We start from the raw sequence: 18,567 nt of genomic DNA, 5'->3' as shown, positions 1-18,567 counted from the left end.
TTAACCTAGAATTGCTTAATTTGACTAAGTAACAACTTGGCTAATTAATCTAGGCTACGCAATCTGTGTGTTTAAGGGGTCTAAATTTCCTGACAAAGATCAAGACAAAGTAATCAAAAACTGTAAACATCTTTCCCACACAACATGCACTACAAAGGTTTAACTAGTAAAGTGCAATAAATAAGCTTATCAAAGCTAAACAAAGTACACAAACAGGTTATGTGAAAATAAATTTGACCAACCTTGTTTTCAAAAACCAAGAGAATGAATACAAAACACAATTTGCTTTCCTTTTTCTCCTTTTTTTATTTTTTATTTTTATTTTTATTTTTTATTTTTCTTGAAAAGAAGAAACAAAAGAAATCCTAGAATGAAATGCATGAATGATATGCAATGCAAATCCTAGAAAAAAAAAAGAAGGAAAAAGAAACCAAAGAACAAAGGTTACAAAAGATTAGCAATGAAGCATAAGGACCATGTTAGAAAGACTCAATTAGATCGAGCATTTTGCATCCAAAACCTTTTAGATGCATTGCAAGCATTGGAGTTCATATTCACATTAGAGTGATTTCCAACTCCAGAATTGAAATAAAGGTTTAGAGCCTTTACCAATTCACCAATAAGAGTCATAGGATCTTGTGCTTGAGGCACAAGCACTTTAGGCTTATTTGCTCGCTTAGCTGCTTGCAGTTTATAACAATTTGGATGAATGTGTCCAGACTTTCCACAAAAATGACAAACCCAAATAGGTTTACCATGCATCTTGTCCTTAGAAATGGTAGACTCCTTAGGTTTAGACTCTTTCAGAGCAACCCTAATCTTCCTAGGAGATATGACCTCTATAGGTTTAGCAGTCTCACTCACAACCTCACTCACAGGGGGTTCAGAGGAAGAAGAAGGAACAAAGTTTGTGGAATGGGGTGCAGACACAGAAATGCTCTCAACAAAACCTAATCCAGATTTATCAGAAGGAGACTTTTGAACACTCAGCATTTGATCAAGTTTAGAACTAGCAGATCTAGCAACAGATAAATCATGTTCCAAAGATCTAACTTTGTCGAGTAAGAGCATATTCTCAGTTTTCACATTGTTCAAAAGTTCATTAGCATCAAACAAGTTAACAAGCATATTTTTCTTTTCAAGCTCAAGAGATGCAATTTTCTTTAAGCCTAATTCAACATTCATGGCATCCTTTGCAGCAACTTTGCAAAGTTTATTATAGACTTCTTGAATATTTGCATCCTCAGAGAGTTCCCCATCAGAAGGGTTCTCTTCAACAGATATACTTTCATTAACTACAGCAGTAGCAATGAAAGCAATGAAGTTTCCATCCTCATCACATCTAGACTCATCATCAGAAACCTCATTATCACTAAGGGTTACAGCCATCACCTTTCCCTTAGACCTCAAGTATGTGGGACATTCAGATTTCATGTGACCATACCCTCGACATCCAAAACATTGAGGAACCATAGGATTGTTTAAAGATTGACCAACTTTTTCTCTAGGTTTTTCATTGTTATTAACCTTAGTGGGATCATTCTTCCTAAAGTTTCTAGATTCTGCAATGTTTGTACCTCTTGCCTTTCTGTTATTGTTCCTAAGAAAGTTTCTAAAGTTTTTGGCAAGGTATGCAATCTCTGTAACAGAGAGCTCATCATCAAATCCACCAACATCAACATCATCAACTGACTTAAGAGCCATTAATTTGGATTTGTTAGCTTTAGGTAGGTCTAACTCATAGGAATGAAGAGATCCTACAAGTTTATCAACAGGGATGGAGTCCACATTCTTGCTTTCAGTGATGACAGTCACTTTGGGTCCAAAGTCCTCAGTCAAGGATCTAAGAATCTTCCAAACAATTTTAGGTTGATCATAGATTTCACCCAGATTAAAAGCAGAATTAACAATATCATTAAGTTTAGCATAGAATTCATCAAAATATTTATCATCAGACATCCTAATGCTTTCAAATTTTGATGTTAACTGCTGCAACTTATTAATTTTAACTGCCTTTGTGCCTTCATGCACAGTCTGGAAGATTTTCCAAGCAGTATGAGCAACCTCAATATTAGAGATTCTCTTAAATTTCTCCATAGAAACAACATTAAAGATGACATTCATAACTTTGCTATTGAACCCAATTGCTTCTTTTTGAGAAGTTTGCCACTCACTCGCAGGAGTAGTGGGCTTCTCCCATCTGGGCTTCTCCCATCCATATTCAACGGAGTTCCAGACTTTCTCATCAATAGATTTCAGGAATGCTTTTATCCTTACTTTCCAATAAGCATAATTATTCCCATCGAAATGAGGAGGAATAACCAGAGAGTGTCCGTGTTCCATAACAACAGGGGTCAAGGATCATATCAGAGATCAAAAGATCAACAAACAGAGAGTTACCCGCTCTGATACCACTTGAACGGTTTTTAGACCTCTTAACCCAACCAGATTAACCTAGTTAATTAGCCAAGTGATTAACTTAGTCAAATTATGCAAATCTAGGTTATCACAATCAAACAATCATATCAAGTATAAAGCAGCGGAAAAGTAAATAACACAATGATATGATGACCCAAGAAACTATATGGTAAAAACCTATGGAGGATTTAACCTAGCTATCCTCAAGGTAAACATGAATCCACTATTTTGAAAGAATCGAAGTTCATACAATAAGACTTACAAGCCCCCACGCTCGACTTCTTATTGCTACCCACCAGTAGAACTTACTGACACGACCACGTGCAAGCTCCGAGACCACGAACTCCTTCTTTCTTTGGATTCTCTAGCAAATACAAGCACACCCGCTTGTGTGTCTTTAAGTTCCAATGGAAGCAACTAAATTGATCATCAAGGTGTAGATAACATCTTCTCCTTGAAAATCCTAAACTTTATGTAAAGGAAAGCTCCTCTAGATCTCACAAGAAATTTACACAAGACAGCAATATGAGCAACATCTAAAACGTGGCTAGGGTTTGCCTTATATACCTTGCCAAAACATAAAACCCTAAAACATTTTAAAATATGCTAGGGGTGAGTTGGAAATCTGTAGAAAAAATATTCTGCCCGATATTCGATCGATTGAGCCAGGTCGAAAGTCACTAATACTTTTTGCAGCCACTCGATTCCAACTTTACATAAACACACAATTTTGAGCAAGCCTAAACAAGACTAAACAACCTGTTTTGATCATGGTTTGCCAACATTACACATTAAAGTTCTAAATACATAAATTCCTAAGTCTTTAGAACCTAACAATCACTTATTTCAAATTTTCTGTACATGAATGTGCTGAGTTTGGTGTTATTGGTAGCAACACTATCAACATGATTCTAACTCATAGGCCTCTCATTGAACGCTTTCCAACCGACATTCATATTAGTATACATACACTTGGTCAAAAGTCAACTTTGAGCAGCCAGAAAAGAAAAGGGACTATAAGGATGTTGAGATCCTTTAGTTCATGTGCTTCGTAAAAAAATTCAGCAAAAAATAGAAAATGGTTAGAAAACAAATAACGGGATTGACTAGAGGAAAAATGATTAGGAAGTTTAGTCATGAACTTTCCTGGAAGGAAAGACAATGGAGAAAAAGAAAAAGGTTTTCTGGTACAAGTGAATTTAGGTTATGACATGTATTGTATATATAGTGAATCAGATTATGTACAAGATATATTATCTAAGAAGTATACATGTGAATACATATATTAGGAATCAAGATTGCCCTCACTAGTGCTCAATTTGTGGTCAGCCCCACATATTATTCAAAAAAGAAAAGAAAAAGAAAGGCTTATTGTACTAGGGACCTCAAGGTACACCATTCTCATTTACTAGTACCTACCTAGAACTAGAAGCTAGAATGGGATTAAACATCTTGAACAATCCATTCCAGGCCTGGCAGTACCTCATCCATCCACTAATCAGTGATCACTACTCGAGCTTTGATTCCAATTTGTACTATTTCTGATGCCCTGTAAGCTTGCTAATCGTTATATTGTCGAATTGGTCGGACAGGCAAGCTTGGGTTTGAGCTGATAGTTCTTGTGCCACAAAACGCATGGTGGGTCGTGCCTCTGGAGTGTCACGCACACATGCTAAGGCTATGGTCACTACAAACACCACCTCCTCTGCTGTTTGGCCTGTGGGTGGTGGGAGTCTTTGGTCTAGAACATCCTTTAAAAGAAATTCTGTAGTGTCTGAAACTGGTGTCGCTGTTCTCGACTTTAATGACAAGGAAGATAGAATCTCCCTAGGGTGCCTTCCCATCATAACTTCTAATGCCACAACTCCAAAGCTATAAACGTCACATTTATCTGTTAATCGCATTGTAAGCGCAAGCTCTGCACATTCATAAAAACAAAATTTCAATCCCATAATCAAACTTTGCCATCTAAAACATCTATGATACTAATCAAAGTTAACAAATGAAAGATGAAAGAAATACATTTGAAACTAATCAAAGTTAACAACTGAACAAGGAAAGACGTGCATTTGGCAAAAGGATGAAAAAAAAAAAAAAAAACCGCTTACTAATAATATGAGAAGCCTTCTTTTCTTTTGGGAACATGTAGAAGTTAGATTTAGCTTACCTGGAGCCATGTAGCCGTAAGACCCAGCAATTGTTGTCCAGTTACTCGTATCTGGGTTCAACAATCTTGCAACACCAAAATCTGAGAGTCGTGGCTCAAACTCAGATTCAAGCAATATGTTATTCACAGTTATGTCTCGGTGCACAATTGGTGAAGAACAATCATGGTGCAAGTAAGCAACTGCATGAGCCACACCTTGCACAATTCTCACCCTTCTATCCCAGTTCAGCTCCGCTTTCCCTTCCAACCCACACAATGCATTTCCCAGACTGCCTCTCTCTACATATTCATAGACCAAGTACATGTATCCCCTCATGGAACAGAACCCATAAAGCTTAATGATATTCCGGTGCCTAACTTCTGTCAACACACGAATCTCAGTCTCGAAACTCTGGCGATTGACTGCTGGTATGTCAGTGGAGTCTGACATGTTGAGCCTTTTAACAGCAACAATTTGACCAGTTGGCAATGCTGCTCTGTAAACGGTTCCAAATCCACCTTTTCCAATGCAGTACTTCTCATTGAAGTCCTCAGTGGCCTTCACAATATCCCCGAATGTGAATTTACCTTCTCTTTCCCATATCAATGACTCAGAGCTGACATGGGACTCTCCAATTCTTCTGCTTTCTTCATCATGGAATTTGGCTTTCCGGCAAAATATTATTAATACAGCAACAATAATTGCAAGCAATAAAAGGCTACAAACCGGAATGAGGACAGCAATTAGAACTTTATTAGAGTGCTTTTTCTTTGTGGAATCTGTGTAACAAGTACTTAGTCCTGTTGCATTTCCACACAGACCTGAGTTTCCGATGTATGCATTTGCAGGTGCCTCTTCGAAAACTTTACTAGTTGGGATTTGACCTGTTAACTTGTTATAAGAAAAATCAATAGAGGTGGAGATTAGACTAACCATGCTGATAAATGATGTGGGGATTTCTCCTGAGAGCTGGTTATGTGAAATGTTAAGGCTCTCCAAACGTGTAAGCTTCGCAAGGTTTGAAGGAATCATTCCTGAGAGTGAATTGATGCTGAGGTCTAACATGACACTCAATGCAATTAAGTTACCAAGTTCGGACGGTATTTCACCCAATAGGATATTGTTGCTCAAGTCCAAGCTCAATAATCTCCCACAATTCCCAAGCTCTTTTGGTATGTTCCCTGTTAACTTGTTCTTAGACAAATTCAGTTCTTCAAGCTGACCCAAACTGCCTAGACTTTGAGGAACCTCTCCTGTCAGAAGATTCTTGCTCAGATTGAGCTTGTACAGGGTTAGATTTCCCAATGCAACTGGAATTTGCCCAGACAATTCGTTTGAGTCAAGAATTAAAGAGTGCAATTGAGGCAACCTCCCAAGCTCAGCTGGAATTTCACCTGAAATTCTGTTTCTTCCCATCTCTAAAGTGGTTAGAGATTCACATTTTGCCCACTCTGGTGAAATTTTGCCAATAAATTGATTGTCATTAAGAGAAATGAAATAAAGATTTGGATGAACCCCAAATGCATTTGTGATGTTGCCATTGAAGTTGTTCCCATCAAACCGCACCCTCTCTAACAGCGAACAATTTCTCAAGCACTCAGGCAATGGACCTGTGAAGTTGTTACTATTCACTGTGAATAGTTGAAGAAGGAAGCCGCTACACAATTCAGGTGGCAGTTCTCCTGAGAAGCTGTTGTTCGAAAAGCTAACACTGCTTAGATTAGGACTAAATTTCCCAAAGTCGCTCGGAATATTACCCAAGAAATTATTGGTGAAAAGAGATATGATCTGTAAATTACTGAGGTGAGAGATGTTTTCTGGCAGTTCCCCGTATAGCTGGTTAGTGTTGAGATCGATAAACTGCAGCGAAGTCATATTTCCAATTGCTGGTGGGATTGTGCCAGTGAGATTGTTTGAGGAAAGTTGTAAGGTCTGAAGGTTTATGAGGTTCCACAGTGCTAGAGGAATTGGACCAGACAGGCGGTTGTTTGATAGGTCTAGTTCTGTCATATCTTTCAAATTACCTACCTCAGAGGGAATTGAACCTGTGAACATATTATTGAACAGAAAAAGAAGTTGGAGCTTGGTCAACAGGCCAATTTCCCGTGGAATCTTTCCAGTGAAAATATTGTTCTGAAGCTGCAACGAGGTTAATTCTGTCCAATTGCTGAGAAAGTACGGTGAGATCTCACTGGAAAGGTTATTTTCAGATAAATCCAATTCGGTAACTTTGGTCAAGTTGGTTAAAGACAAAGGCACTTCCCCTGTGAGTGAATTGGAAGCCAGGGCCAAGTAGGTGAGTTTAGTACAAAAGCCTAGCTCAGAAGGAATTGTAGAATTCAAGGAATTCCATCTAACATCGAGATGCAAGAGGTCGGTCAACTGACCAATTGAAGAGGGAATTTTCCCTTCTAATGAATTGTTGTACAGTTCTACAATTTGAAGATTGGACATTGACCCAATATCTTCGGGAATTACACCACTGAACTTGTTTCGTCCTAGATGAAGATCTATGAGTTTGGAAAGCTTGGTAATGTTTAGAGACACTGGTCCCTGGAACTGATTGTCAGTTAGGCTAAGGTACTCAAGCTTGTCCAGATTGGTAAATACCGTTTCTGGTACTGTTCCATTCAACCGATTCTGGGCCAAATCCAAGTAAGTCAAGTTTTGGCAATAAAGTATAAATCCTGGGAACCCAGAAGTTAGGTGATTATAACCAAAGCTAAGCCAGGTCAACAAAGGCATGCTCAAAAACTTAGACCAGTCAGGTGTTTCTAAGTAGTTTGATCCAAGGTCTAAGTGCCATACCTTTTGAAGATTTCTGAACTGATAGGGAATTGTACCAGTAAGATAGTTGTCGAGGAAGCTTACGTACTGGAGCTTTGTTAACTGGCCTATTTCCGAAGGTATAGGTCCGCTGAGATTGTTGTGGCTGAGGTCAAAGCGAGTGACATCAAGAAATGCAGTGAAGTTGAACTGGGCTAGTGTTCCATTGAGTTTGGCGCCAGAGATGATTATTTCGGAGACTGCTCCGGTTGAGTCGCAGACAATGCCATTCCATTTGCAAAGGTTGGTAAGGTTGGTAGAGGACCATGAACTGAGAAAAGAAGAAGGGAGGAGGCTTTTTTTCCATTGGATAAGAGCTCCTGCTTGTGTTGCAGGTGATGCTATGGTCTTTAGTGAAAGTAAGGAGAGCAAGAAAATGTGAAGGAGAAGAAGAGGAGACTCAAGAATTTTTGCCATGCTTGGCTTTTATGTTTCACATGTCATGCCTCATGATCTAGTTTACTTTTAATAGCCAAGAGAGGTGGAGATATTTCCAGCGGTATGAAGTGAAACTTTTGGCATCTCAGTCCACATGTTAGAAGTCATTAAATTCCACGAGAGAATGTTCAAATCTGATGGCTTAATAAGATTTACATATTTTTGTCTTTTTTTTTTTTTTTTTTTGATAAGACTAGTCATTCAAATTTTTGTCTATTTTCTAAGAAGGAGAAAAAGAGAGAATTGAAGATGGGATTAATTCACTTACAGGCCAATTTTACTCTAACCAGAAGCTGATCAGATTGGGATGTGCTGAATTTGATGGATGTATCAAAATGAAAACTTTCCTACAATTTAAATATAGGTTGTATGTGACTTCTTTCATGATGCATACCCAATTAAATCCATACCCACATACCCCATATCAAGATGCTTGATTAGGGGTGTGATTTAACCAGATTGGGGTTGGCTGTAGTTCATTTTGCTTTTTCTTTTCTTTTTTCTTTTTTTTGAGAAAGGACGTTTTGCATATTTTGAATATGTAACATGTATCACTTATTTTAAATTTTTTGTATATAAATGACTTCAAATCTTCTATATCACTCTTTAACGTGTCAATTTCTTAGATAGTCTTTTTTTCTAAAATGGCAGCACCTCTTTAAAGTTTCTGTTATTATATATAATATTAAATGTGCCGAGTTGGGCTGCATGTACTAATTAATGTAATGATTTAGATGATTGTAAATGTATGTGTGTGGCAATACGACGCGCATGTTTGACTATCACATTACACGTCATGCCTCTTGTTAACGATAAAAAGATTAGAGAACAATAAAGGATTTGGTATTACCTGGTCTCTAATTTCCGAGATATCACAAAAGCATTGAAAAGTCAGGTTGCGTGGAAAATGGTTAGAAACAGTTAATGAGATTGACTATAATGTCACATGTCAATTGTCCTTTTTTTCTTTTTCTTTTTCTTTTTCTTTTTTTTTTTTTTGCTGAATAACGTCACATGTCAATTGTCATGCCTCTTGTTAATGATATAAAGATTTGAGAACAATAAAGGTTTTGGTATTACCTGGTCATTTCCAAGATATCACAAAAGCATTGAAAAGCCAGGTTGCGTAGAAAATGATTAGAAAACAATTAATGAGATTGACTAGAGGAAAAATTATTTGGAAGTCAAGTGATGAACTTCCCAGTAAGGAAACACAATGGAGAAAAAGAAAAAAGTCTTCTGGTACAAGTGAAAGGTGAGAGCATTCACATTCAGGTGGTCAAATGCCATATGGAGGACGGATTTAGCCTTAAAACTCAAAAATCACCCAACATTCAGACTGCCAAATGGTTAGAATTGCAAAAAAAATTTGCAATACTGCTACAGTACCATCGTAAATCTACGATGGTACTGTAGCAGTATTGTAAAAAATAAAAATAAAAAAATTATTCTCACCTTTAAATATCTGCCACTTTCTCTTTCTGCATTTTCTCATCCTCTCTCTCTCTCTCTCTCTCTCTCTCTCTCTCTCCAGAACATTCTGTCTTGTCTTCTCTGCTCTCTCCTCTCCTTAAACCCAAAACCCCATTTTTCTCAAACCCATTCTCTTCTCTCTCCTTTCCTCAAACCTAAAACCCCATTTTTCTCAAACCCAAAACCCTGTGTAGTGGTGGTAGCGGCAGATGTAGGCGTGGGTCCTTCAATACGACGTCGTCTTCCCTGTGGTGGCGGCGTGGGTTGTATGGCAGTGGTGGCGAAGTGGGTCTAAGTCGGTGGTCTGTGGTGGCGGAGTGGGTTTGTGGTGTGGGTTGATTTATGATGTGGCACGGTGGTGACAATGGATGTGGGTATTCGGTGGTAGTGGGTAGTGGGATTTTGATTTGTGTGGGGGTGGGTTTTGGGTTTGGGTTTTAGATTTGTTGTGATTTCCTTGGTTGATTTGGGTTTTGCTCAACAACTATGTGTGTGTTTTCCGGTATGGGTCGTGGTGGGTGGGGCATGGTGGGTCTGTAGTGGGTGGGGTGTGGGGAGTCGTGGTGGGTCTGAGGCATGGTGGTTGTGGGTCTGTGGTGGGAGGGGCATGGTGGGGCATGATGGTTTAGTGATGGGTTATGGGTTGTGGGTTTTGTTTGGTTGTTATGCGTACCCAAAGTAGGGTTATTGGGCTTAACCTCAACTTGGGCTCACAATCTATTTGTTTTGTGGGCTTTTGGGTTTCCTACTGTGGGTGATCCTATGCTCGGTAGACCTGAACACACTCCTGTTTACACAATCCCTTTTCTCTAACTAACAAAGCTACTCCCTTTCCCTTAGAGTGACTGCTCTTTTCTCTCAGTGTTCTCTCTAGCCTTGCCAACCAACCTCTTCGCCTCCTATTTATAGGCTAAAATAAATGGAGGTGTTATGATTCCTCCACCTTACTGGTGCGAATGAAGGTCCAATCCCATCGTCCCAAAGTGGATGCCTCGTTGAAATAGTAATAGTGGCGTTGGAACCGATTCCCACCTCCATGAGCCAGCTCGGCAGCGAGGTTCTCAAAGGCATTACTGGGCAGCCGAGTATAGGGTGTCCCTGAACAACATTGTTCCTGACCAGGGTAGAGGTGATCAAAAAGGTTCGATTGGATTATCCATACTAGCGTGGCCTTCGTTTCAAGCTCCAAGGCCCAAAATGGGCCAAAGGTGTCCGGACCGAGGTCACAGGTTAACAATGAGAGTAGGGTGACGTATTAGGCCATCCTACTGGGTCCCAAGGCCCAATGGGCCTGGGGCCTTGGCCCATACAATAGCCCCCCTTGATTCATGATCGGCTACCAAGAGTGAATCAAGGATAATCTGAGTGGCGCTTGTGATTCCTCGAGAAGCTCAACCGTTGGTTATTGAAAGAACGAGATAGCCATCAATGCTCTCTTAATTGGAGTGCCACACCAGGCTGTCACATTCAACCATCATCAAAGTTTGACAATTCGTGAACCGAGCCCACGCGTGTGGGGGTTACATGAGGGAGCCAAAAGGATTTCCCTGCCTTTCCTTACATTAATTGTTTTCATCCCTATAAATAATCCCATTTGCATCCTGAGATCACTCTTTGCTTTCCTACTCCTCACAAATATCTCTTTGCCGAGCATACTCTTCCAGTGTTCAGGTCTTTCATCCACGAGCATTTCTTCCCATAGTTCTAGTAAGTTTTCTTTTCCTCCTCTCTTCCTTTTCCTTTTCTTCAATTTCTTTTCCTCATTTTAGAATTTTAGAATGGGGTTTTCTCACCTTCTGTCCTCTAAGGCATTTTTAGCCACCTTTAGGGAAACTTTCAACATCCCAGGGGATGTGGATATGGCATATTGCCATGAGGGCGATATCGCTTTACATTGTCGTTCTGGGCTTAACACTGCATTTTTTCCTTTAATGGCAATCTTGGAGGGAGGGGTTAGGTTCCTTGTGGACCCTCTTTTGCTTAGTACCCTTAGATTTTACGGTCTATGTCCTGACCAACTTCCTCCTAACTTTTACCAGGTAGTTAGCTGCATTAGTAGATTAAAACAGATATACGGCTAGCAATTAGACCATCATGACATAAATTTCATGTACGGTTATGTGGACATATTAGGTCTAACTATTATTTAAAAGCTATTGATTTATGGGTAAGGCTTATATCATGCCTTCCTGATTCTAACCACAATTCCGCGGGGGAATATGTTCGAGTGAGCGGCAATTGGCTTGCCGACGAGCTCCCCTGCCCACTCTCCCCGCACGATGTTGGTCAGTACCAAACATCCTTTACACTTTATTTGTATTCTACTTGTACTTGTTCTTCTCAAAAAGGTGTTAATCATTTTGTGTTATTTTGATGCAGACAACAAAAGGTTCAGGCCGGACCTATGGGTGGTGCTCATCAAAGATTTGAATTTCGTGCTTTGGTCCGAAATTTTCGTAAATTTCGACGGACAACTTTGGGTGTCGCATCTCATCCTCGGTTGTGCTCCGGTCTACATGACTTGGCAACCATTCAGCCCAGCCTTATTAGTGGACAGCCCATTGTTATCATACATTAACGTTCGACATGCCAACCTCCTCCCTCCATAACTTACAGTAGGAGAGGCCCGTGATCTCAATCTGTGGTACACAACTTTAGACGAACTTGCGCCAATAAGGGATGCCTTAGCCGAACTTGTGTCCCAGAACCATAGGGTCCACGTGCCTGTTGAACCTGAAGCCCCCGTCTAAGAGGCTAAGCCAAAAGCAACCAAATTAGTCAATTCCTCGGAAGCAGAATCTAATCTTGATGATGAGATGGTGACAAGGAAGACGATGACCATTGGCCGCTTCGTGCCCGGCGCTCGACCAGCCCCACAGCAGCAAGAACCTAGGGGCAAAGACTCAACTCCCCCTCTTCTTACCCCCAGCCGTTCTCAGAAGAGGTAGCGCACGACCGAGTAACCACCCATAGGCTCTGAGGATGTGCCCACAAGAATTCCCCCTTAACCATCTCAAGGAGTCATTATTTGGGAGCTGCCTACCCAAGTCAGGACAATTGTGGCATCCTTTTCGCAGTCCGAGGTGATCTGGCAGACAACCTTCAACCTCAGAGACAGGCCCTTACCTGCATCTGCAAGTATAAGGACATGGTCTCAGGGTGAAAGGGGGCGGGTTGCACAGAGTATGGTGCAGGGCCTCTTTCTACCTAAGGATGTTCACATTTTCACTGACGCGACCAAGGAGTCTGTGGCCAAGTGGTTGTAGTGCACACCATCGCGGTAATTTTTTCTCTTTATTTCTCATTTGTTTCGATATGCGTGCATTCCTCCTGTTTTCATACTTGTCATTGTTACGTTATCAGGCTGCATAGTTGACCTACATCCTTGATAGGAGGTTAAAGGAGCTTTCCAAGGATGCTGGGCGGGAAAAAGCTCTTAAGGATGTTGTTGTGGCTATAGCGAAGGAGAAAGCAAAAGCTGCCAAGGCCGCGGAGAAGAGGGCTGCTGCATCCGAGAAGGCCAGAGCATTGGCAAAGAAGAGGTTTGCAGAGCTAAACATGAAGCTAGGCGGAATCGAGCTCAAGCTGGCAGAGGTCGAGAGCCTGAACATTGCTCAAGAAGAGGAGTTAGCCGATTTGAAAGTAGCCCTAGAAGCTTGTGAAAACAAGTGGTACAATGAGAGTTTTGGTTGGTTGCACTGCAAGCCATAAGGGTCCCTAAAGACTCCCCCTTAAGGAACCCTTACCAAATACCCTTCTCGGATACCTCTCCTGCCATCTAGAATCCTCCCAGCCCTATTAATGAGGAAGAAACTCCCGGCATGAGGGAGTTGGTGCAGGCAATTGACTCCCATGTGGAGTTAGTTGACCTAAAAGTCACCAACAACCTCCGTGCTGGCCACCCGTAGGTCAAGAATGTCCAACTCCAACCATCATTAGCTCAGCCAACCGAGAACGTAACAGAACAGCCAACCGAGGACGCCGCCCGACTCTGGCTTGCCGACCCTTCAACTTAATACTTAAATTTAATTTTTGCTCCTTAGTTTTATAATTTTTTTTTAGTTTCACTTGGTTTGCCTACCGTCACCGGGATGTGGTGATTGAACAATAATTTATTTCTGCTTGCCTTCTATGTGTGAACAAACATTTGGTTTATCAATATTTGTGAATGTTTACTGCTTAGTTATTCTTTTCCATCATGTTTTGCCTGTTTGTTTCTTTCTTTCTTTCCTTTGTGTATATATATTCCTAATGACTGGACTCCTAATGACCAGGCAATTTGATCATTGTTTCCTTCTGAATGGTGATTAAATCTATTCTCTCGTTTGCCCTAAAAAGGGTAAATTATATCTGCACGTGTACAATGACCATGATTGCCTGAAAGGGGTCACCCCTGCCTAGAAAGAATTGACTCCTCGGTAATACAGATTGAAACTGATCTAGTCTGACTCATTCTAGGAAAATTTAGTGTGAAGTAATTACCTTCCCGTCGTTGGGATTGAATGTGAGGGGTTGGCTTCGGTCCTGAGAATGATTCGATGTAATCCTCATGTGCCCGGTATCCAGAACAGAATCCGGGTAGCAGATTTTTATTCTTGGAGCAGATTCCCATTAGATAAGATTTGAGATTAGGTTTCCGCCTACTCGATGATGAAAATCGAATCGAGAAGCAAGTTTTCATCCTTAGAGTAATTTGATATAATGTTTCTGCCTGCTTGGTGATTAAGATTGAACCCAGAAGCAGGTTTCTGTCCTTAGAATAATTCGATATAAGGTTTCCGCCCGCCCAGTGATTAAGATCGAATCGAGAAGCAGGTTTTTGTCCTCAGTAATTTGATACAAGGTTTCCGCCTGCCCAGTGATTAAAATCAAACGGAGAAGCAGGTTTCTATCCTTAGAATGATTTGATATAAGGTTTCCACCTACCCGGTGATCAAGATTGAACCGAGAAGTAGGTTTCTGCCCTCAGAGTAATTTGATATAAGATTTCCCCATGTTTGTTGACTGGAGCTAATGAGCTTACAACGAAAAAATCAGAAATACAGATACACCTGCACGGATAAACATCACTTTTGTATTAATTAACAATATGCACATGTTACATTCAATATGTACCCTCGCACACTGATAATCAGTGATAGAACTTCATCAGATTATGGGCATTCCATGGCCGGGGAAGAGGTCTTTCGTCCAAATCCTCCATATAATATGCCCCTACACCTGCTATGGCGGTAACTCTATATGGCCCTTCCCATGTTAGGGCCAACTTCCCTGCATTGATATCTCTTGTATTTCCCACTACCTTCCGAAGTACCAGATCTCCTGTATTGTTATGGGGTTTCTTCTGTAGACCTTCTCGAGTTTGTTCGGTATGCCCACAGAACACTAGGCAACTCCTCTGCCCACCTGCCCTTAGCACCTTCTAACCTCCTCTTTAACCCGTTCACAATGGCCTTGTTGGTGGCCTCGACATGACCATTACTCTGCAGATATGCCAGGGTAGAATACCAGTTCGTGATGCCGAGACTACCACAAAACTCGCGAAAAGCCTTGATATCAAACTGCAACCCATTGTTTGATACTAGGGACTCTAGTACCCCAAACCTTGTCATTATATATCTCCATACGAACTTCTTAACATCTACATCCCGGATGTTTGCCAACGCCTCCGCCTCCGCCTCTACCTATTTGGTGAAGTAATCCACGGCTACAAGGACAAACCTTCAGTTCCCTGTTGCCCGAGGGAATAGACCAACGATATCTAGCCCCCACTGCGTAAAGGACCAAGGGCTACTAATGGGATTTAAGCTCCCCATCAGTTGGTGGATCATAGGGGCGTGTTTTTGGCATTGCTCACACTTTCGAGCATACTCGTTAGTGTCCTTTTGCATTTGCGGCGACCAAAATCCCTGAGTCATTGCCTGGTGTGCCAATGAACGTCCCCTCATATGGCTGTTGCACACTCCTTCATGCAGCTCGGACAGGAGTTCTTCAATCTTGCTGGGGTGTAAACACCGCAAGTAGGGCCCATTAAAAGATCTTTGATACAACCTATGATCGGGTGATAACCAATACTGAGTTGCTATCCGACGTACTTTTTCTGCTTTTTTCTCGTCAGCAGGCACACGATCCTATGAAAGTTGATGATCGGATCCGACCAACATGGTTCAACTGTTGTCACCTATGAAACACCTACCCCAGCATTGATACTTGGTTCCGCTACCAATTCCACTTTGATTATGCGAGGTACCTATATTTGTTATTCATATTGTTTATCTATTTTTATTTTCACACATGCGGTGATATGCTCTTTTGAGTGTTTCAAGAAAGACAGGTACATTACAATCAAGACCTTATGCCTCTTCTTGCAACTTTTAGGTTTGAAGTCTTAGATTGAGATTTGTGATGTAATTAGGCATATTATTGTAATAGGGTTGTTCTTGTATTTGAGCATTTCATATTGTATGTAAGTTTTATCACAGATTGCCAAAGGAGGAGATTGTTAGGTTCTAAAAGTTTAGAACAATTGGCAAACTGTAAGCACAAACTTGTCTAAGTATAGATCTTAGAGTCTATAGAGTTTATTAGACAATGCTTAAGGTGTTACAAGTTAGAACACAAGAAAATACAAGCTGCAGAAAGAAGAGTTCAAATTTAGTGAAATTTGACCGATTGAAAATTAAATCCAACTAATCTAAAATCCCAGACATGAAATTTCTACAGAATTCTATTTCAACCCAAACTTTGTTTAAACGTTTTGGGTTTTAAGTGAAACACTTCTAGTATATAAAGGAAAACCCTAACTACATTTTCAGAGATTTTAGAGACTTTGGAGGTGCTCTTGTGAGATCTAAAAGGTATTATGCCTTCCTTTATCAAAGCCACTACCGGAAATTATTCTCATATCATTAGATCCGGTAAATCTGAAGTTGCTGTTACAAGATTAACAATAGCTAATGATTTAAACCTTCAAGGATGGTCTTGGAGTCACAAACTGGAGAGTTTGTGTTGCTGAAACCTTTGAATGAGATCTCAAAGTCGCAAGCAAGGCGGCTTGTGTTGTTGTAAATCCAAGAAGAGAAGGAGTCTATGGATTCGAAGCTTACACGTAGTCGTGTTAGTAAGTTAGTACATGAGGTAGCAATAGATTTAGGGTTAAATTTGATTGTAAAAAACTTCAATTCGATTACAGTCGATTTGTTTTACCATGAGGATAGTTAGGTCAAATCCTCTCTAGGTTTTTACCTTGAAACTGTTCGTTTCATCGATTTTCCTAGGTCATCATATCGTGGTGTTATTTATTTTCCACTGCTTTGCATGATATGAATTATTTGTGTTTAACCTAGATCTGAATAATTAATCTATGTAGTCACTTGGTTAATATATTAGGTTGAACAATCTGGTTTAAGGGGTATAAACATAACAAACAATAATATTTGTATTCATTTGAGTACCCATACAAAAAATTGGAAGAACATGTTTGATGCTCTCTCTTTTGCTTTCTATTGTTCACACAAACATTTACCCAAAGAAATAAGCAACATAAATGTGAAGCTACAACCTCAAGATATATACATTGTCAAATAAAATAAATAACTTATGGGGTGTTTGGTTTGTTGTGATGTGCCCTTGATGTGATGCACATTACAATGATGTGACATTAAGATTTTTGGTTTATTTTATTTTTTCTAACATTACCATAATTTAAAATTACAAAATATATCACACCATCTTAATTTCATCACCTTCCTTAACAATGTAATGTTGTATTATTGTATTAAGATTACATTAATGTAAGATTATAATAACATAATATTACGGAGTAATGCAACATCACGGCGAACTAAATATCCCCACAAAAAAGCTCCATGCAAGATATAAAGTGGTAAGTACAAGAAAACTAATTAAAGGGGATGCGTCTCTTGATCACCTCAAACATCATGTTGCCTTGTGGAAGAGAGACGCATGAATATCACAAGTTCCTTTATTTATGTCCTCTCCTTTTTCCTTTACCAGGTCAAAGTTGGAGAATTTGCCATTTACAATCTCATTGCAATGATAATTCAAGACTACTTATGACCTGGAAAAATACCATAATGAAATGGACAGGAGTTACCAATTTCGAAGGGAATATCTTTTATGTTGGAATTGCATGGGATACATAGCCATCTTTACATCAAAAGATTATCTTGAGTGCAAGGTCACACTTGAGATAAATAAACCTTTTTTTTTTTTTGGTTGTAATTAAAGCTACCATGTATAATTGTTGATGAATGAGAGATGAAAGAATAATACTAAATACATAACAATTTCCGTAACAGTTGAGTTAACAAGTTTGAACGGTTTTAGACCCCTTAAAATACAACCAGATTGGTTAGCCTAGATAAATTAGCCAAGTTGTTACTTAGTCAAATTATGCAATACTAGGTTAAAGCAATCAAATAATCATATCAAAATAATAAAGCAGCGGAATAATAAAAGACACAATGATATGATCACCCAGGAAACCACATGGTAAAAACCTGGAGAGGATTTGACCTAGCTATCCTCAAGGTAAACCTGAATCCACTATGCGAAAGAATCGAAGTTCATACAGAAGGACTACAAGCTCCCCGCTTGACTTCCTAATGCTACCCACTAGTAGAACTTATTGACACGACCACGTGCAAGCTCCGAATCCATGGACTCCTTCTTTCTTGGACTCTTCAATCAAGTACAAGCACCCCCGCTTGTTTATCTTTAAGCTTCAATAGTAGCAACCAAGTTGATCATCAAGATATTGATATTATCTCTAACTTGAAAACCCTAAGCTTTGTGTAAAGGAAAGCTCCTCTAGATCTCACAAGAGATTTACACAAAACAGTAATGTATGAGCACAATTCAACTGGAGCAACCTTCAAAAATGTGGCTAGGGTTTAGTTTATATACTTAGGGTAAAAACATAAAATCCTAAACGTTTAATGAAGTAGGGCTGAGTTGGAAATTCTGCAGAATAATCAACCTGTGCGATTTTCAATCGATCGGGTCTATTCTTCGATCGATCGAGCTAGGCCGAAAGTTCCAAGTACTTCTGCAGCCACTCGATTCCAACTTTACAATAATAAACCAACTTTGAGCAAGCGTAAACAAGACTAAATACATTGTTTTGATCATGGTTTGCCAACATTACAAATTAGATTTCTAAATACATAAAATCCTAAGACCTTAGAACCTAACAAACTCCCCCTTTGGCAATCCGTGACAAAACACATCACAAACATGAAAT

At 39.8% G+C, this 18,567-nt stretch overlaps 1 protein-coding gene across 1 annotated transcript; it reads right to left on the bottom strand.

Moving 5' to 3' along the window:
* Positions 1–3,520: 3,520 nt before the first annotated feature.
* On the bottom strand, positions 3,521–7,839 carry LOC112024000 (probable leucine-rich repeat receptor-like protein kinase At1g35710). The gene is made up of 2 exons (XM_024056644.2): positions 4,586–7,839; positions 3,521–4,336 (listed from the first exon to the last, which is right to left on the bottom strand). Exons 1-2 carry the CDS (start codon positions 7,806–7,808, stop codon positions 3,954–3,956), a joined length of 3,606 nt encoding a protein of 1,201 aa, XP_023912412.1. The 5' UTR covers positions 7,809–7,839; the 3' UTR covers positions 3,521–3,953.
* Between the last annotated feature and the right edge of the window lie 10,728 nt (positions 7,840–18,567).

Source organism: Quercus suber, unplaced genomic scaffold (genome assembly GCF_002906115.3).
Source record: "Quercus suber isolate HL8 unplaced genomic scaffold, Cork oak 2.0 scaffold_551, whole genome shotgun sequence".
In the NCBI taxonomy this organism is placed as follows: Eukaryota; Viridiplantae; Streptophyta; class Magnoliopsida; order Fagales; family Fagaceae; genus Quercus; species Quercus suber.
Note: the sequence above shows the minus strand (reverse complement) of the source record. Positions and strands in the feature narration are given on the sequence as shown.

Bases quoted from the DNA above. Each gene is read 5' to 3' on its own strand.
- LOC112024000 (XM_024056644.2), bottom strand. From the start codon at position 7,808: ATGGCAAAAATTCTTGAGTCTCCTCTTCTTCTCCTTCACATTTTCTTG. The intron at 4,337-4,585 runs GTAAGCTAAATC...ATGAATGTGCAG, and splicing joins TTACGGCTACATGGCTCCAG to AGCTTGCGCTTACAATGCGA.